The sequence below is a fragment of the Anomalospiza imberbis genome, chromosome 3 (assembly GCF_031753505.1).
Source record: "Anomalospiza imberbis isolate Cuckoo-Finch-1a 21T00152 chromosome 3, ASM3175350v1, whole genome shotgun sequence".
NCBI lineage: Eukaryota > Metazoa > Chordata > Aves > Passeriformes > Viduidae > Anomalospiza > Anomalospiza imberbis.
In genome coordinates this window covers 59941479-59961233 of record NC_089683.1, presented here as the reverse complement: position 1 = coordinate 59961233, position 19755 = coordinate 59941479, and the positions used below count along the sequence as shown (strand labels likewise).

Sequence of the window (19755 nt, the reverse complement as noted above, 5' to 3'; positions counted from 1 at the left end):
TAGACATTGTTTTTATTTTCAAGCTGTATCACTTTATATTATATCAATGTATTTCTAAAATGTCCAAAGTCAAACAATAAAATCCAAAAGAATTTCTCACATATAGTTAAAAAAAATACTTCTTCAAATTTCTATTATTCTACTTCTACCTTATTAAAAGAGACACTCTGTTCCAGTGGATTAAGTGTGTTAGCAGCAGCAGCTGCAGCTGTGAGCTGTGCGGTGAGCGCCTGTAACTGGACGACAAGACCGGCATCCAGGGCTTGAAGTAGTGAAGGCTGAGGTTTCTGCTGCTGTATCTGCAGTGTCTGTATCAACTGCTGAAGCTAAAAGAAAAAAGATAACAAATACATTGAACAAGATTTTTTAAAGCAAAAAAACAAAGTACAAAATAGACTTTTCCCCTTCCACTTAGTAAAAAAACTCCCAGGAATGAAGTATCATCTAACCTATGGCTATTATTTTGTCTTAATTTGTTTTCATTTACAGCAAATTTTGTTCCCACTTACTGGCTAATTTGTTTTCTGGGGCTGATAAGATAGGCAGATGCTTCTTCTTCCTAACTTGCTCTGACAGGTTGCATGATGATGCCAGTCACCACTCAGGATTTCCTGCTTTCTAGTGTTCCCCCTCTTCTGTTTCTCCAGTTTGATTCCTTTTGACCTGAAAAAAATCTGTTAGCCTATTCCAGCTTCCTAAAGGCCCACCTATATTAGAATAATCTGTGTCCTCTAACAGCATTTGTACAGAGAAAAGGACTGCACTGTGGCAAGCTCCACTTTACGCCAATGCAACCTGTTCATAGGGAGAGCTTGCACCTGTGTCTCTGCACAAGCCACAAGTGAAATCTCATGGTGGAACTCAGGTGTGGGTTGATAGAATGCAATTCTCCTGCTATGTTAACAAAACATCAAAAGTAAATGTACAAACCAATCATTTGGTCTACCTTGATTTCCTTACTTCAAATTCATATCTGTATATAATCTTTTACAGAAGCTGTCCTAATGAGGAAATAAAAGGCTTTTTCATGTGAAGATCAATTTATCTGTTGAACAGGGATGCTCCCACAAAACTGTGCTGATTTGCTTTAAGAAAAAATATTAACCCTATTGAAAGAAGCTGTCCTAAACCACTGTTGAATTAAAGGAAGCAGTTCTTTGACATTCCTCGAGATAAATCTCTAGAGTCTTATCTTTAGACATTTGTATAAAAAAGGTTGAGCAAATTCAGGTACTTCAAACTTGCTGACACAAGTCCCTGATTACCCTTACCTTCAATATTCCAACCCCTTATAAGATTCCCCACTGAACTCTTTAAGGGTTCAATCCCTTCCTCCTTACTAGCCTCACTAGAAACTTCATAAACTGATTAGGTGGAATTACTTTTCCACGATGCATCAAAAATGTGTGACCCTTTTTCAAGATAGTTTTAGAGTTATTTTCTGATAATGTGAAACCACTTTCCCTATTATTTTAAAAACAGTTATACAGATTTCTTATACAGCAGAGCCTCTGAAAATGCTTCAATTGTTGTTCTACCCCAGCAAGAGCTTTCCCTGATTACTGCAATAGGCAAAGCTGAAGAGTTCCCCCCTCACCCGCTTTTGTCTGATACAGCTGGGCCAGCCTGTGCATTGCTCTCAGTAGGAAGGAATCAAACTGAAGAGGCAGAGATGGAGGCCCTAGAGCGGAAAAATCCTGGGTGGGCACCATTCTTGCTGTTTTCACATTCTTGTTGGTCACATCTTCCTTATTCAGCCCTCTCTTATGTCTAGACTCTCAATTTACCTGCACGCATTCTCACCCATAAAACACAACTGTAGGATTAAATCAAGGTCTTTGGAGCTGGGGAGCCAGGGAGAGGCTGTGGCAGGAGGACTGGTTTGGAGAACAAGAAAAGAGATGGATAGGATGTAAGCAAATATAGTTCCTCTACCAATCCTAGACATCTGCACGTACATATTTATTGTGTACCCAGTCTGTCTCTTCTCTTCTGCTTAAGACTATTTTGAGCTAAATATCCAAATGTTATTTCTTTGTGATCTGCTGTCTTCAGAATTTTAATTCTCTTCTCATCTTCATTTTTTTCTCTTGCTTCATTTTCTTTATTTATATTCTCTAAGCAACAATCTTTAAAATTACCTCACTAACTTTCCACATATTTACTATTCTCATTTCATATTCTTTCCTTTTTTAAAAGCTAGTCCACTATTTTTCCTTCATATTACCCAAAATATCCCACAAACTCATTTTGCTTTGCTTTTCAGTGACTTTGTTTCTTCCAGTGTAATCAGATCAAAATATTCCCTCCACATGACTTCTGAACAATTACAGACAACTCTAGTTAGTTAAATACTGCAAAACATTCTCACTAAGTTAAGTTGTTATTGCAAGCACCAGAGCTTTCACTGGCCATTGCCTCTTATTCATATGTGTCAGATTTTTCTTTAGTATGCCAGCAGGTAAAACAACCTCAGTCCAAATAAAAATCATAATGTCAAAGTTATTCAGGTGCCATAGCTCTAGCACAGCCTGAAAAATTATCTACATTTTTACAGAAAGCCAATTGTGTGTGCTTAACTTATGTAACCACAGGTAATGAGGACAAGCAATTCTTGTGATGCTGGACATAAAGAGATTTTTGGAGTTGAGCATTTAAAAATTGAAGAATATAGTAACTTCCAAAATACCGGTTTTGAATGCTGCAAAATAAATCTATGTTTAGCTGATGGAAAGATAAAAAAAGGAATCAATACACAGTACACTTCCTGAAGAAGTCTGCTCCCATTCTGTAATTCTGTACAATGTTTAGCTCTTCTTCAGGCATCCAACAGAGACATATGCTTTAACTTACATTCTATTTTATATCTATATCCATGAAATCTTATTGTTGCTCTTGATTTAGTCATTTGCAATATATCTGTACTTGTCATCTATATAGACAAGTATGTATTACAGACTATCTTATCTGAAATCATCTTCTGAGACACTTTCAAGTCTTTAAAGGTGCTGCTTTTAAACAGGGATGGCTAAAAACGGTAACACAGAGTATTAACTGACGTGGAACTTACTTGTGATGAACAACCTCATGGGAAAGTTAACAAGGATACTGGACATAAATATAAGAGATACACATGAAAGCACTCCTTACCTGTACCTTAAAGACACAAAGTATCAGATAGTCTACAGTGTCTACAAAATAGTTACCTGTTGGCCTTGAGGACTCTGTAAAATCTGTGCAACAGCAGCAAGGGTGTCTGTGTTAGCAATCTGAGATACCCAAGGATCAGGCAAACTCTGCGCCACATTGGCTGGGGTAACTGGAGTCACAGGTGTACCTAAAGAAAAAGAAAAATCAATATGCTAAAATATTTTACATAGAAAATAAAAATTGTGTTAGAGAAGAAAAAAACCTGCTGTTATTAAACACTGAGAAAGCACATCAATTGAAACTATTTTTCTGACATACACAAGAGCACACAGGAATAAAAGACTCACATCAACATTCCTCAAGTAGCAGAACTACTCTGTGTTAGTTGAGACTAGTGGGACTACTAACAAAAACATTGATAAAGGCAAAATAAATAGGTTTCACACAGTATTCCAAACTATTCAGTGAAAACTACATATACCAAAAGATAATTGTTAGCAATCTACTTGTCAGCTAGTCCAAATCTCACTGGACTTGCACTTTATCCCTGGGAACAGTCTTAGAGATTCTTCTAAATATTTCAACCTGCATCAACTGGATTCATGAGGATTGCTTGTTTTATGTTTTTTTCTCAAGAGAAACACTGAGACTAAATCAGCACTCTGATAATTAGTTTCATCTCATAATCCAGAAGAATCCTCCATACCTGCAAATACTTTTGCATTTATAGCTCAGAAGTAGAGGTACACCAATGAATGCTAAATATGACTAGATTACTGTTTTAAAAGTCAATATGCATCAGAATTTAAGACTTATGATTCCAACAATTTAATGTAGTCATAGTATATAAATATAAAAAGTGCTGAGCTGGAAGATGCAGAAAAGGCACTCCCAGATCTGAAAATCCCACATATTTGCTTTGCCAATGAAAACTAAGGTGAATTTATCCATCTCGTTGCTTTTCAGCATGGGATCAGCAAAAAGTGGGTTCTAAAATCAGGTGCCAAAAGCCATACCTATCTGGCCAATTTTGCATATATCCCAACCTCAAAAGAAAAAATTTTGATGAAGTGGAAAGTTAAAAATCCATCTTCCTGCCATCTACCTACATAAGCAAGGCAGATGCCTAGAGCACAAAACGATCAAGCCCACTTTTATAAAAATGTTTTCCTGTTTCCCTGATATTGATGGTGTTTGTAATATACTTCTTTCTAGCATTCATTTGAGTGAGATATTTCAGCATGTTAACAGGCAACATACCAAAGCTGACAGAAGTGTTTTGATTCAAAGTATGACTTCCATCTGGTTTTGTTTACCTGGCGTATTGTTGCTCATAGCAGCTGTAGTGCTGGGCAAGACGGGGGTCACAACGGGAGGAGGAATTCCTGCTGCCATATCCAAGAGAGGCTGGATAATTTCACTCTTGAACACGTTATTCTTCTGCCATAAATTTAGCACTCTAACAATTTTACTCTAAAATGAAGAAAAGACAGCAAAAGATCTGAGTCATGCTTATTTTTCTTCTTGCTACTGATTATGGAATTCTTAGCTAGCAACTTTAATCTGTCTAGACTGAAGGACCTTTAGGTTTGCAAACAGTAAGCACCACACCAAAGATGGTGACACCAAAGATGTCTAAACTATGAACCTGAGACTGGATCCTAGGCAACAGCAAAGAGCCACTACACACAGGTGACAATGTTCTCTCAATCCAAAATGTGCCTTTAGTCTTGGAAGATGACATGAAAAGAAAATTATTTTAAGGAACCATTTTAAAGCATTACTAATAATCAAAATAATGAATTATTAGTCTCCTAATTTTTTATAATTAACATATATAAATGCGATTCTGTTCTGCCTATGAACCAAAATCATTTAAGTGCACTGAAAAATGGGCATATACTACAAAGACCGCTAAATATCTTTATCAGAAAAGCAGCTTAATATTTTGCAAGCTCTTTTGACAAAGCAAGGAATTTAAAAGCTTAAACTGGAACAAATTACCTGCCTATTGAAAATACATAGTAATATTTAAAAAGGTGGATCATGGGGAAGGAAAAAAAAATCCAAAATTAAGACTTTACACTATTCCATTAGCTGTAACTCATTGTTCAGCTTACATTTCTATTACATTTTTTCCTATTACAATAGAAACAGTTTATTACATCACAAACAGATCATCATTTTGATCTGCTTCCAGTCTTTTTTTCAATAAGCTTAACTTCCATCAAAAGGAAAGATTTTGCTTTATTTTGGGGGAAAAAAATCAGCTGCATTACAAAGAGCAGGAAATTCTTCATAGCATCTGGCATTTGCTGTCACAAAGGTGGTTTAAGTACTTGAGTTCTATAAAACAAGAACATAGAGCACTTATCCACAGTGCTCAAAACAAAGAAAAAGAAGTCTGTTTGCCCAGAACTATAAGAGGATACTTAACTATAATAGAGAAGTGCTGAATTTTCAATGCATGGAAGATGCAATTCAGAGCTCCCTTAAAGAAATCTCCGAAGGCTTCCACTCACCATTTAGGTTTTTGAGCCCTTCGTCTTTTAAGTCCGTATTATGAGGAGTCCTCATCAAGTCCTTCAGAGGCTCTAACTTCCCTCATCTCTCCAGAACAGGAATATAAAACTGTTTCTGTGGCTCTGTATCTACCCACACCTTGCACTTTCTCTGGGTCAGACAAAGGAATCTGTGGGGTGTTTTTGTAGTTATATTACTGCATTTCTGCTTGATTTAAAAACAAATTCTACATTTGCTTGTATCAAGATAACTGCTCTGCTTCTCCATTATGCCTTTCAATCAGATTAAACATCAAAATGTTACAAACCAGGTACATATCTTGATCTCCGACAGCTCAGTTTTTTCCTAAGCAATGTATAAGTAACTACTTTCGCAGCACAAAGACCCTTATATAATACTGAATCCATATGCAGCAAAGCAGCAAGAATCGGGATTGAAAAGTTTTACACTGAGGTGAAAAATACCCTAGAAATGAACCTGAGAGGACTTTTGTGGACCCTAAATAGACTAGATTTTACTATCTCTCTTCATATCAAACACGTCTAATGCAATACATTAATTGCCATGCATTGAAATATCACAGGCAAATAGTGTTATTTCTTAGCCTACAATAAATTTATTATATATTTTTTAAACCAGACACAAACTGAGTACTTGCATCCATCCTTGTTCCACCCTCACCTTCTTCAATACATCAGGCTGTTTCTGTATTAGTTTATTTCCCAAAGTAGCAAGCTGAGTTCACAAAACACACTAATACTGCTAAAGGAATACAACTAAATGAATAAAAATATAAGTTTAAAAATCGTGCCTATTTATAAAAAAAAAACACAGTAAAACACAGTGGAATTGAAGCAGCATAAGTTAATCACACAGATAACCTAAAACCAGACTGGGAAAATGTCATTTAACTTAAATATCCTGTTCAGCAACACGTCAGAACTCGGTGAAGAGAAGACAGACATCCTTAGCCAAGTTTATCCAACCAAGTAAAATTTCCAGGTCCTGACACATTTTCCTGCAGAGGTCTTAACTACTGTAAAAAGGCAGGAATCCTAAGAAAACACAAAGGCTGAATGTGCCTTAATCACCTGCTATGGATGTCTTGGGTTTTCATATCTCTGGCTGAAAAATACACCTGTAGGAATGCATGTAACTATTCTAAATATAACTCTTCCTGTAGGATCCAGCTTCACTTACTACTTTACCTAATGACTTTATTACACAAATTTCTGTGAAGACAAAACCCTTAGAATCCTCCACCTTTTTTGCAGTTATTCAATAAGAAGAAACACTACCTATTTTACAACTAAGGGACAAATATGAAGGAAGTTAAACTGCCTGCACTCTGCTATTTCCAGCCAATCTTTTAGAAACAAAATTTGGTGGCTATCTCAACTACTGTGATCCAAGGGAACAGCTGAACTAGTGAGTCAAACTATACAAATTAAACCTTATTTAGCTGCTGGATAATCATAGAATCAAAGGAAAGACAACCTTTTCAAAACTCTAATCTCACTGGATGTATCTTTCCAATCCCTACACTAAGACAAGCATCATTAAGAAATACATATACAGGGCAAGTTTATAAGTAGATCCCCTCCAGCAAGTAGAAAGTGAGATGAAAATCTTTATTCTTTACAGATGATATGCTAAAGATTGCTTTAACTAGAAAGATCTCTAAATGGTTTACCTTGTCATCACCAGGACAACGGTACAAGTTCTGGAAAGTGCTGATGATGTTATTGCTGAATCTTGGCGCAAATACATCCTTTTCTTGTCCAAATTGATGCCGGGACTGTCTCACAATGGAGTCAATGACATACAGACCAGGCACCTTGTACTCTGGTTTGCACTAGAAAGAATGGTAATTTAAAAGGAGCATATGTGAAAAACAACCAAAACCATTAACGGCAGAAAAATACAAACAATCCTCTCTAATTTTTAAGTAGGTTCAAGTATACTGAAATGCTCTCTGTTTTATAAATTGTCCTGGAAAATAAAACTTTCTCAAATAACTCATCAAAAATGAAACTTTCTCAAATTACTCATCTAACCTCTAATTAAATTATCACATCTATATGCATTCTGAAGATATGTAAATGGTGTAAAATCTATTTCTTACTGCTAAAGAATTAACTTTTAAAAATTTATCTATTAAAAAAATTAACACACAAACCACATATCCTTTTAAAATGTATACTCTATTTTAAAAGTACTCCATAAAGCAGGACCAAATTCTCAATACTTAATTTGGACTAGCTGTAAATGTAACTCAGGATATTTTTGTCCTTCTTTATGATCAAAGTAAACATTAAAGTTAAAATTTGTTTACTTTATTTTACATTGTTGTAATTAAGAGTGTGGTATATCCTCCCCTGCACAAGAAAAACATATTTATGGGGACATCTATTTGGTTGAGAATATAACAATCATATTTACTTTACAATGCTGGAAAACTTGCATAATTTACAAACAGCATGAGATTTATAAGATATGTCTGCTAACTAATATACTAATTACTTATGTAATTTTACTATCTTAACAACTAATGCTAAATTTTTTGTCTTTTAATTGAAAAGTGATCACACCACATTACTGCAGCCAGTTTTAAGACAGAATGAAATATGGTCCAACAGTATAATGAAGTCATCATCATAATACATTATGTTATGTTATGGATTCACTTAATAAATATTGGGTGTATGTGGTAAGCCGACATCTACAACAGGTGTATATCACACAAGGTATTATGGAATACATGGGAAAGGACAACCTTTTCCTCTCTGGTACTGCAGACATATTATGCAATACACTAAGTTAATAATCTTTAATAAAGTGCCAAACAAATGCTTCAGAATATTAATTTTACTATGCCCTAGATATAAACGTTCTGTTTTGAAAAGTGTTGATTTGCTAACACTTGCAACCTCTAGAAAGCCTTTCTTTAGGTTCTAAACATGGTTCCATGTATTTAAGTACAGCACTCTTTATTTTTAGAATGTGTGTGACATCCTTTTAGGAATATATGTGCATCATTAAGCTTAAATTGGATATAATACATTGTCTTCAGAAAATCACTTCAATGTATTGTAGCTTCTGAAATTTTATTTAAATTATTAAACAAGAGTATTCTGCATACAGAACAGACAAGTATACAACTTTTCACAATATTCAAATTAATAAAGCTCACAGAAATTCAGAAAGAAAACTCAGGACATACATTAGCTGAAGTAGCTGAAGTAGCTGAAGTATTTTAAAACATGGCTCATAAAGAAAGCAAAGTATGATAAAAATGTAAATTAATATAAATTATATGGAAAAGGGCAATAAAATACAAGTAAAAGATTAAATAAAAATTAAAACTGGGGCAGTGAACCTGCATATCCTTAATCTCAAATGGAACAGCCTTTATACACGAATATTTGCTTATTTTCTGAGTGAGTAATCAATAACATAATTTTATTACTCAAAGAAATTACTCTCCAATGGAATAACCTCACATATATGAAATGTGATCATTTGACCCCCAAAGTGATCTTTTGCCAAAGAATAAAGCAGTCAACCAAAATAACAATAGACCAGTGAATTAAGTGTCACAAAATGAAGAATGTCACAGGCAATTATTTTATCTGGAGTTTCAGTAATGTCACAAAATTACAAAAGAAAATACTGGAGCTGTGAAGGATGAAGAGCAAACTAACTGAGGTGGCACTGACATCATTCTGGTCAGGTCTACAGCAAATCTTAATGGAAGATTCACTCATCTTGACCTTTAACTTGAAGTAACTGTTTGCAGAAAACATCCAATTATTCCCCAAACATACAGTTTAAGCCTTTTAATACCTAGCTTTCATTTGCTTATCTCTCATCCTACTAAAGCAAAAAGTTATTATTTAAAGTAATTAATAAGTTGCACATTTCACTAAATTATTCATTCAACAATTAAAAACCGCTCAGCAAGACCACCAAAGGGAATCATCTAATCCAGGGTGATCATTAACAAGGTTTTCAATAAAAACATACATCTGCCTTCTCTAACCAGCAATGAACAGTGCAGAACTTCCTCATGGAGCAGTACTGGACACTGAAGGAGTGTAAAGATAAGTAGCTTGCGGAAGGGTCATGAACAACCAGTCCCATTGCTGACAAATTGCCATTCATTCATGTAGAGGCTAAAACTACTCTTGTGCCTATGAATACTGAACTGCCAATCACATCCACTGTAACTGAAAAGCAGTGTTTGGAACTCAGACAATTCTGAGCTAATTTCAGGATGCGGAACTGCAAAGTGCTACTGGTCAGAGATGGATAAGATGTATTCCTGCTCTCCTACTCCTGTGTTTACTTGTAGAGTTGAACAGGGATCAGAGGATAGTGGTCCCTTTCTCAGAGGTGGAAGAAGTCAGAGTCAAGGACCCAAAAGACAACTACTTGACAAAAAACTAGCAGTGTTGACAAAGTATACTATTGGTCTTTACTACTGCTTTGAAACACATATATGATACTTTTTTCACATAGGACTTACATACTAGTACCTAAATATTTCATTGATACATAGTTCTGAGACAGATAAAAAGACCAGGCTGAAGCTGAAACCTGTTTACACTGTCCAGCCACTCTCAAAAGGCACTGCAGAATACACTGGGCAAAAAGGAATAAAAGTTAATGAGCAAGACAGGTTACTAATACAGAGCAATCCAGACTGCTTTGTAAAAAGAGTAACAGAAGGAAAATTGCATCCAACACTGCAGCATTAACAGTCTAACTTCTCTAGCTTGTTTGTCAAAACTAAATTGCAATTTGATCATAATTTACTGCTATTTACAAAGAGAGAAGAATTTCAGTACCAAAATGACCAACTGAACAATCAGGTACAACACAGATAAGCAGGGAAGACTCACAAATTTGAATCCATGCATTTCCAAATGGAAGCAAAATGCAGTTTTACCCAAGAATAATTAACTGTTGCAAGAAAAGAAAGTGCTATAAATTTCTTTGCTAGAAACAATTTTTAAATTAATACTATCATCTTCCCAAAAAGTAATTCTAGTCTGGCCATATAAATATTTTTTGTTTTAATTTACTTGCAAGAACCACCAACTGAAATGCTACGTCTCCTGCTACAAAAAAGATGAGTCTGAAAGTCCTCTTCCCTTCAGCTTTAAAATCAATGGGAAAACCTGGCAGAAAAGCTAAACAACTGTCAATTGTTTTGCTGTTAGCTGTTCACTGACAATCTCTTTTAAATTAAATAAATACACACAGAAGCAATCCTAAAACAGTATCCACAGTGATTCAGATCAAAGAACAAAATGAGAGCAAAGTTTTTGTCATTCTGCACAATGGATTATGATCTGCTACCGATTATTAGCAGAAGCTGAATGTGACTAAAAATGGAGATAAACTAATATGTGCTAAAAATACTAATCCATATATGAACCTAAACCCCCACTTGACTTACCTTTTGGATGAATTTCTCAACACTCTGTACAACATGCTTGTAGAACTGAAAAATATAATAGTATTTCAATAGAGAAAATCTGAAGATGCATATCCTTGTTCAAGTATGTCGCTATATTGATAGCAAAACCAGAAGCAGAAACTTTGGATTATTAAACAGCAATCCAATATCTACAGCTGAACATGAAAGCTTCCTTAAAATACTTAATAGCATATAAAAGAGATAATATCTGTGTTTCTTCTTTTTCTTGAAGATTTTTACACTGGAGTTTTTGAGTAGCATGCTTATTTATTGAGAATTAGGAGAATATAACTGTTCCACCAAAACACATGGTTATTTCACTGTACATGACTGAAGATGTTCACCTAATGTTACTAAACATATAACTTCTCTGCATTTCATTAATTAACAGCACCAACTGCATACTTTTTCTTTAAAGTTGGCCTGTCTTTCATGGAGTTGTTTTTTTAAATCTCACATATAATCAAAATGGCTCTAAATCATGTCAATAACTGAAATAACTTTACACAATTAAATGCTGTCATTGAAATGATAAAAGTGGAAGTAGGATTTCCAAGTTGAATACATAATAAAACATTTTGGTATAATTTAATTTCTTAATTAACAGAACCATCTATTATGATTTATTACTTAAGTTCAATACAAGTTTTCAGCACTTCCACAATACTGCAATACACAGGCTTTAACTTACAGAGACATACTTAAGAAAGCCACTGAATTTCACTCTTCAGTCATTAAATTACTCTTTCCCAATTAAACAAAGCACCAATATGGATTTCATTATCTGAAAACATATCTGCATTGTCATCAAAGGAACGTAGATAGGAAGAGCATAGGATTAGTCTGTCCTCTTTTCTACCTCTCCAGCTTTCACTGAGTTTCCAGTTGTTTTAATGCTTAACACTAGTGGCATACTTCTTCACCATTTTTCAGTGACTTTTTCTGCTGTGCCGTTGTTTAGCAATTAGTTTTAATTTGTGGCAGGAATAATCTTTAATGAGTGCACTAAGACTTGAACTTAAAAACAATCTGTATCCAAGCAACAAGAAAACTGAAATCTATGAACAATATCCATGAAAAGGTATGCTAGGAATTCAGAAAAATGAACAGTTGTATTGATCCAAAGGCATGCATAAATTTTGGAAGGGAGGAAGGGAGAGAGGGGAGAAGGAAGGGTGAATTGTAATTTTCTATTTATTCATCTGTTAACAGGCATGTCAGTGTTTCCAGTGAGGAAAAATCCCTGTCTTTCAGATCTGATGGAATTCAGATAGAGACAAATTGGTATAATTCTTTCTCACATATGACAACCAGCAAATGAAAGTCACACACCACTTTTAGCCTTCTGCTGCATTCCCGGATATTACATATGGTCATAACCTGGAAATTGTATACACAAGGGAGGTGGAAAGTTCTGAAGCAAATTCTTTAGACTATTTCACAAAATTATTTTGACATATATGAGAAATGTAAAAGAGGTCAAAAGAAGTTAATTGATTTCATACCTTTATAGCCTTGATTGCTGCCTTGGTAATCTGTGTCATTTTAGCTTTAGAAATGGGTGGCTTATAATCATTTAGCGAGTACAACTGCAAGAAAAAAAATATCAGAAATATAATCTGCAGTTGTAAACAGAATACATTATTCTTCCACAAGAAAATACCATTTATAATTTTCAGTGTATTTTATGTATTAAGCAAGAAAAGACATTCCCATATAAGAAAAAAAAAAAAAGCATATAATGTAAGATTATATGTAATCATATAATGTAAGATTGAAAGTGCTTAAAGGAGAGCAGATTCTTCTTTACAATGGTCCCTATATATACACCTAGCTTTACCAGCACTAAATACTGGAGGCATTTCAGGTGAAGCTACAAAATAAATATTTACAATTTGCAAATACAGTAGCTCTTATTAAGTTTTCCAGGGCAAAGACATTGATATACCTGAATAACTTTATGGAAACTTAGTAACTTAACTTAGTATATTCATCATCATATGCCTGCCGAATCTGGTCTTTGCATTTTCCATTAAACAAACAAACAAACAACAACAACAACAAAATCAAGCCCAGTGAGCATGAGCATGTAGCAATTTCAACACTTAAAACAGTAAAAAGTATAGACTTCATTCATTCACTGCATTAACCCAGGAAAGTAATATATTGGAAGTATTACAAATGCTTAAGCAAAAATCCAGCTGTGTGTTCTCAATTTCAAGCAGAGCCTCTTAACTTCACTAATATCTTACCAGCAAAACAATCACAGCACACAGATAGTGTAGTTTTGCAACAATGCCCTCCCTGGAAGCAGTATTAACTCTGTTCATTTGACTGGTACATCCATCTCCCAGCAGAAGCAATCCAGCATGACAGGTATTAATCAGAAATTTGCTGCACAGTGAAACTTTACAAAAAAAAAATTCACAGCTATTCATATGAACTAAATTCCCTAATTCTACTGTAATTAGAAATAACTCCTCCCCAAAGCTATTTGCTTGCTGTGAAAATCTCTGATTATCCCCAATATATGATTTTGAACAAAATGCTGTTATTTTCTGCTTCAGGTCTAAGTGTTATAAGAGAAGGGACTGGCTGATAATTGCTACTTTCAGACATAAAAAGACCAGACACAAAGTGCCAAACCTGATTTAAGGACATTCTTAACTTACATTTTATTTTTGTTTACAACACATGTTTAGAAGCACGTTAGTTCAAAAATAGAGTTCTGGTAATAGGAATGACCATCCATAATCAAATTTTTATTTCCTTCCTAGAAGACAGGAAGAATTGCAGTTCTTCCATAAAACAGTAATTGAAACAGAAACAAAGCCAAAACCCCCTCTCTCCTCCTATACAGCCTAAGAAAAGCAATATAATGAACCAGATGAATATCCATACAGATACTTACAGTATCTTTAACTTCCTAATATTTTCTCAATTTGTAGCAAACTGATAGCTCAGAAAACATAGTTCAGAATTGTTTATATTTAATAAAGCAAACTGTATGACTGAATAGGATCACACAGTGGAAAGGATTAGACAATCTTAAATATAGGTCATACTCCCCAAGTTGCTTATAATGGTTTATTGCTGAAGGTAACAAGTAGATAATTTTTTCATCATACTTGAGTTTCCAAGAGACGAGGATTTGTTCTCCTTGCAAACATGAGATGCTTTTTTTCTATCCTTTCCTGTCAAATCCAGTTTTAACCAATACCTCCTATAGCTGTCAAAACACGAATGGGAAAAAAATTACTTGTCCAAGCATAAGTATCTGTCTTCTCAGCTTGAAAGGATTTCCATTAAAACTGTGAAATTATAACCAGTTCACAGCTAGATATCCACTTTTAAAACAACTGTTACTACTTCTCACTAATGCTAATGCTAATTGCTGTTGCAAAATATTCTGAATTATTTACATGCTGCTTACACAACAAAAAGCAATAAGTTTCTAAAATGTAGGTATATGAATGCTCTTCACTATCACAGAGAAAAGAGATGAGAGGCAAAAACCCAAGTCTCCAATCATTTTCTTCTCTGTTTTCACAGAATCACTAGGTTAGAAGAGACCTTCAAGATCACCATGCTCTAACACCTCAATTAAGCCATGGCACCAAGTACCACATCCAGTCTTTTTTTAAACACATCTAGTGATGGCGACTCCACCACCGCCCCAGGCAGACAATTTCAGTATCAAATTCAGTAATCACTCTTCCTGTAAAAAACTTTTTCCTAATATCTAACCCTCAGCCCAGCTTAAGACTGTGTCCTCTCGTTCTGTCAGTTGCTGCCTGGAGAAAGAGACCAAGCCCCACCTGACTACAACTACCCTTGGAAGTTGTAGAGAGTGACAAGGTCACCCCTGAGTGACCAGGGGTCACCCCAGGCTAAACAGCCCCAGCTCCCTCAGCCGTTCCTCACAGGGTTTGTGTTCCAAGCCCCTCACCAGCCTTGTTGAAGTGCTCCTCAAGCACTTCAACATCCTTCCTAAACTGAGGGGCCCAGAACTGGACACAGCACTCAAGGTGTTGCCTTACCATCCAGCTGTCGACCAGTAGTCCCAGGTCCCTTTCCACATCATCCAGCCACACAATTCCCAGCCTATAATTCTGCAGGGGGTTATTGCAGCCAAAATGCATGACTCGGCACTTGGACTTACTAAACTTCAACTTATTGGACTCTGCCCACCCATCCAACCATTCCAGGTCTCTCTGCAGAGCCCTCCTACCTTCCAATAGACCCAACATGTCTGCAAATTCACTAATGAAAGACTCAATCCTCTCATCCATGTCATCAATAAAGATATTGAGCAGAACTGGCCCCAGCACAGACGCCTGAGGGACACCACTGGCGACTGGCCCCAGCTGGATGCAGGACCGCTCACTACCACTCCCTGGGCCCAACCATCCAGCCAGTTACTAACCCAGCAAAGAGTGCTCCTGTCCAAGCCGTAGGCTGCCAGCTTCTCCAGGAATGCACTGTGGGAGACAGTGAGTTTTGCAGCTCACTGTTCAGCTTCCAGTTACTCACAGGTAATTGCCAAATGTAATCACTCATTCTGGCTACTGTTTGGCTGGATGTTGTGTAACTAAACGACTTCTGGGAACACTACAGAACCAGAAACTTTTTGTTTGTATACTGTTTCTTAGCAGAGTCATTTTGGGTGTTCCTGGTCAGCATTCTCAAGCCCGAAACACTAATTAGTAAAAGCAATTTACAAGTACATGAACAAACGTGAAATCAGCCTAGATTCAAGAAGCCAACCTTGTCAATCTAAAAACAGTCCCAGATGAGATTGGTACAGGAGCTCCTTCACCTGCAACACACAGCTATAAGGAGGAAGAACCACTGACTCACACAGACACTCACAGGGACCACACCTGACCAGGCCACCAGCTTTGAAATAATGTGGGCCATAATGGGGCAGTTCAAAGTATCAAGGAAGCCACTACACAGTGCTGGGAAACAAGCAAGAGTTGCACACAACTGACTCTGAGACATCGGCTGTGTGCAGTCAGGTATCTTAGCACCACTTATCAGGAATATGCCAAAAGCCAACAGGACAACTTGGGGTGTTGCCAACATCCTGATACTTTATTCCAGGGAGAAAAGAGGTAAATTTAGCATTAAGGATTGGTAATTCAAGGGGGAAAGGTGGTGGTGGAAGGGAATCAATAAAGAGTAAAACAGTACTTCAGTAGAGAGAAGCTTTTTGGACAATGGTTACATCTGTTACAGATTTTAACAGCCATTGAAAAAACACATAGATCCCAAATTTAGTACCTGCAAGAAACCAAGAAAAGAAATAAAAATTCTTCAAAAATTATTTTTCCTTCATTGTTTTCAAGAAGCTTTTAATTTACTATAAAACATTTCATTCTGAAAAGTTTATTCACTTGGAAAGACTGGTGATTGCCTTGACCCAGGTGCAGAAGGACTATGCACTTGTCTTTGTTCAATATGAAGTTCGCATGGGCTCTCTCCTCTAGTCTGTCAGGCTCCTTCGGGATGTCATCCCTCAAGTGTATCAACTGGACCTCAATGCTGAGGTTGGATTCAATCCCACTGTCTATGTAAATCAAAACAGGTATTAAATAGTATCAATATCAGTGTGGACACCACTTCATACTGGCCTCCATTTGGACACCGTAGCCATTAACTGCAACTCTTTGGATGCTAACATCCAGTCAACTCCTTATCCATCAAACAGTCTATACATGAAACCCATTTTTTCTTACTTCTAGGCTGTCTAGAGAAGCAAGACTTGGTTGCCACCTTTCTAGTAATGAAAACTTCAGTTTTTCATCCAGCATAGATGATTCTTTTAAGACATTTGGAATCTGAAGAATAAGAAGTTAGACACATGTATTATTCTAAAAATTTGTGCCCATGTCCTAGCTTAATTCTTCCTGTGTGCCCTTCCCTACAGATGTTTAGCTAAACCAGTTTGCTCTCTAAGACTAGTGTCTTAGTTTTGTAAGACATTCATGCTCATTTGCAGAAGGTAACTGCTTGTCCTCACATAAAAGAAGTCTTTAAACCAGAAAAAAACAAAAGCAACATGGTTAAATAGTAAAGTCAAGGAAACTCTCTGAAATGAAATTATACACTTGCAAAATTAGTATCAATATTCAAAGGGATTGGGAGGAGTGGGAGTGATCATAAACCCTGGCTGGTAATGTATGTGCAAAAGATAGTGCAATCAAGTTTGAGAAACAAACAGGAGAAAGCATGAAAATCAGCACTTTTCAGAAGAGAGAAGGAATAGCAAACCTACTAAAGTGCTTGTCCTGGACAATCAGCACTTACAGGAGGACTCACAAGAAAAAAAACACACACACACCTTTTTTTTTTTTTGATCTACACACGAAGGAAAAACTGATCCCACACTGATCAAAATAGATCCTCCTGAAGTGTGTTTACAATAATGTAGATAACAAGCTCACAATGTGAAAAATAACAAATAAAGTATTAAAACAGAACCCCAGAATGCAAGACTTGGTAGCTATGATTCATGAACTCTCATTTAAAACAGTCTCAATCTTATAGCTCTGAAAGACAGGAAAAGCAACAAGAATTTGTGACATGGGTTCAAGGGGAGAATTAGGAAACAATGGATTAGTTAGGTTAAATGTTTGAACCATAAAAAAATCACATAAATTACTTGAAATAAAAGTATTAGTGGGGACACAGATAATTCCATGCAGCTGTTTTAAGGAAAGGAAACATCTCAGTATATTTTTCTTCTCTGAAAGACTCCAGGAGCGGAGTAAGAAATTACTGATATAAAACCAACTGGACCATCAAAACACATTTACCAAAGATCTCTCCCAAAGACCCCCAAGAAACTAAGCTGTCCTAACCAGGCCCTTGCATGACAAATAACCCAACCAATTACTCCCTAAGTACAGCCAGCAAACAATCTGAATGAACAGCAATTTGGTGCACAGTAAAGGGAAGCCCCAATAGAACCCACTTGTGCCTCCTGTCACCTATATTCTGGTTAGGACAAAGTCAGACTGTCAAAAGTTGAAGAGGAACATTGGTGACACTACCAATTAATAACTGGGCAGACAAATTAAGCTCAAGTCCACAGCAAGTAGTGGACACTGGCTTTGAAGCTAGCTATTGCCATTCAGCAAAGAGATCTGCTGATCCATGAGAGATTGCACTGAAGATACCAACTCAAGAGTAAACCAGAAAAATCTCAGTAGTAAATGCAGTAAATGGACATTTAGATCCACAATATTTGGGCAACAGTACTAACCTACAGGGCACTCTCAACTGTACAATCTCCAAGGCTGGCATGAAATCATCAGGAATAACTAAAACTGTGGAGAAACTTTCAAGTGAAGAACAAAGGTTCTTCAGCTGGCGAACAGGATTACTAAGGAAAGGCATATGTCAATACAACCTCAGCACTGAAAATCAACTGGGAAGGGTCTTCCTCACCCAAGGAGCATACCACATGAGATGGGCAGGGAATGAGCAAGAGTCAGGTTGGTGGATGTGGCTCCAAACTGCCCAGTGTGGTTGTCCTTAGCCTGTAAGGGCAGCTCTGGCATGCCTCAGAGGGAATTGACTCAGAACCTAAACTGTCACCATGAACTTGCTAAGTCTGTGCCCTGATACCATAATGAAACCCACCCACTCTTTTAAATAACTGTATAAATTACAGTCAGCTATTTGTATGAAAGTATAAAATGTAGCTCTCCATTTAAAAGGTCTTATTCAAATGAAGTTTGAGCCTTATCACATCCAGCAGCTGCATTTTTTTCACAGTAGAAATACAATTCATTTCAGAGGGTTGAAAGTGAAACACTGTAATCTTCAAGTGCCTGATAAAACCAGAAGTTTCAGACGTTTTGAAACAGACTCGTTCACATTTACAAGCTGGAAGAACAAAGAAAGGGAGCAGACAGAAACCCATATGTAAACTTAAAAAAAACAAACACTTTAGAGCTGAACTACCATATGATTATGAAAAAAAATCTTCCATTTACTAGCCACTTACTACTTTTCTGGATATACATCAACTCATATGAAACATTTGCTCAAAGGCAAAAACTCATCAGTATCTTTAAATGTCTGATTACTACTAAAAGATATTTGACTACAGACTAAAACTTTTTTCTAGTTATCTTCCTAAGTTCCATGTTGTTGATTTGCAGAGTGAAAGTATTTGCACCATTTCTTATATGAAAATCTAGTAAGTACAGACATTTGCTGTTGAAATCTGAGGCATTGTTGTGGAAAGCACCACAGTGTGTGGAGTCTCTTTTTAAAATGTACATTGAGAATTTATCTCCAAACACTGAACATCTATCACCTGCTGATGATGTACATAAAAAGCCACCTTACAAGTTGATGGATCAATTTCTTTTTCCTGTTCATTTAGTAACTGATTTTGCAGCAGAAAAAAGAATACACTGAGGGGATGAGGCAAGAGTTACACAATCAATGATAAGTCACAAGGAGTCTGACTGTACTGGTAAGGTAATTAATTTTCAAACTGTTAGCTGAGGTATTGAAAAAGACAAGTATTAAATAATTAAGTTAGAAAAGGCATTAATGCATTATTCCAGTATGATCTT

The 19755-nt window shown here is 36.1% G+C and overlaps 1 protein-coding gene across 4 annotated transcripts in view; it reads right to left on the bottom strand.

Annotated features, from left to right (window-relative positions):
* Positions 1 to 19755, bottom strand: part of SCAF8 (SR-related CTD associated factor 8) — a 164612-nt gene that overhangs the window by 131862 nt on the left and 12995 nt on the right. For all 4 annotated transcript variants that reach the window (XR_010997283.1, XM_068184661.1, XM_068184660.1 and 1 more), the window contains exons 2-7: positions 12664 to 12747; positions 11138 to 11182; positions 7367 to 7528; positions 4467 to 4623; positions 3207 to 3337; positions 150 to 326 (exon numbers count right to left, since the gene is read on the bottom strand). Coding sequence is in view for 3 of the 4 variants with exons in the window: in XM_068184661.1 (XP_068040762.1) it covers positions 150 to 326; positions 3207 to 3337; positions 4467 to 4623; positions 7367 to 7528; positions 11138 to 11182; positions 12664 to 12747 (756 nt within the window). In the remaining variant the exon portion in view is untranslated. The remainder of the gene's footprint in view (positions 1 to 149; positions 327 to 3206; positions 3338 to 4466; positions 4624 to 7366; positions 7529 to 11137; positions 11183 to 12663; positions 12748 to 19755) is intronic.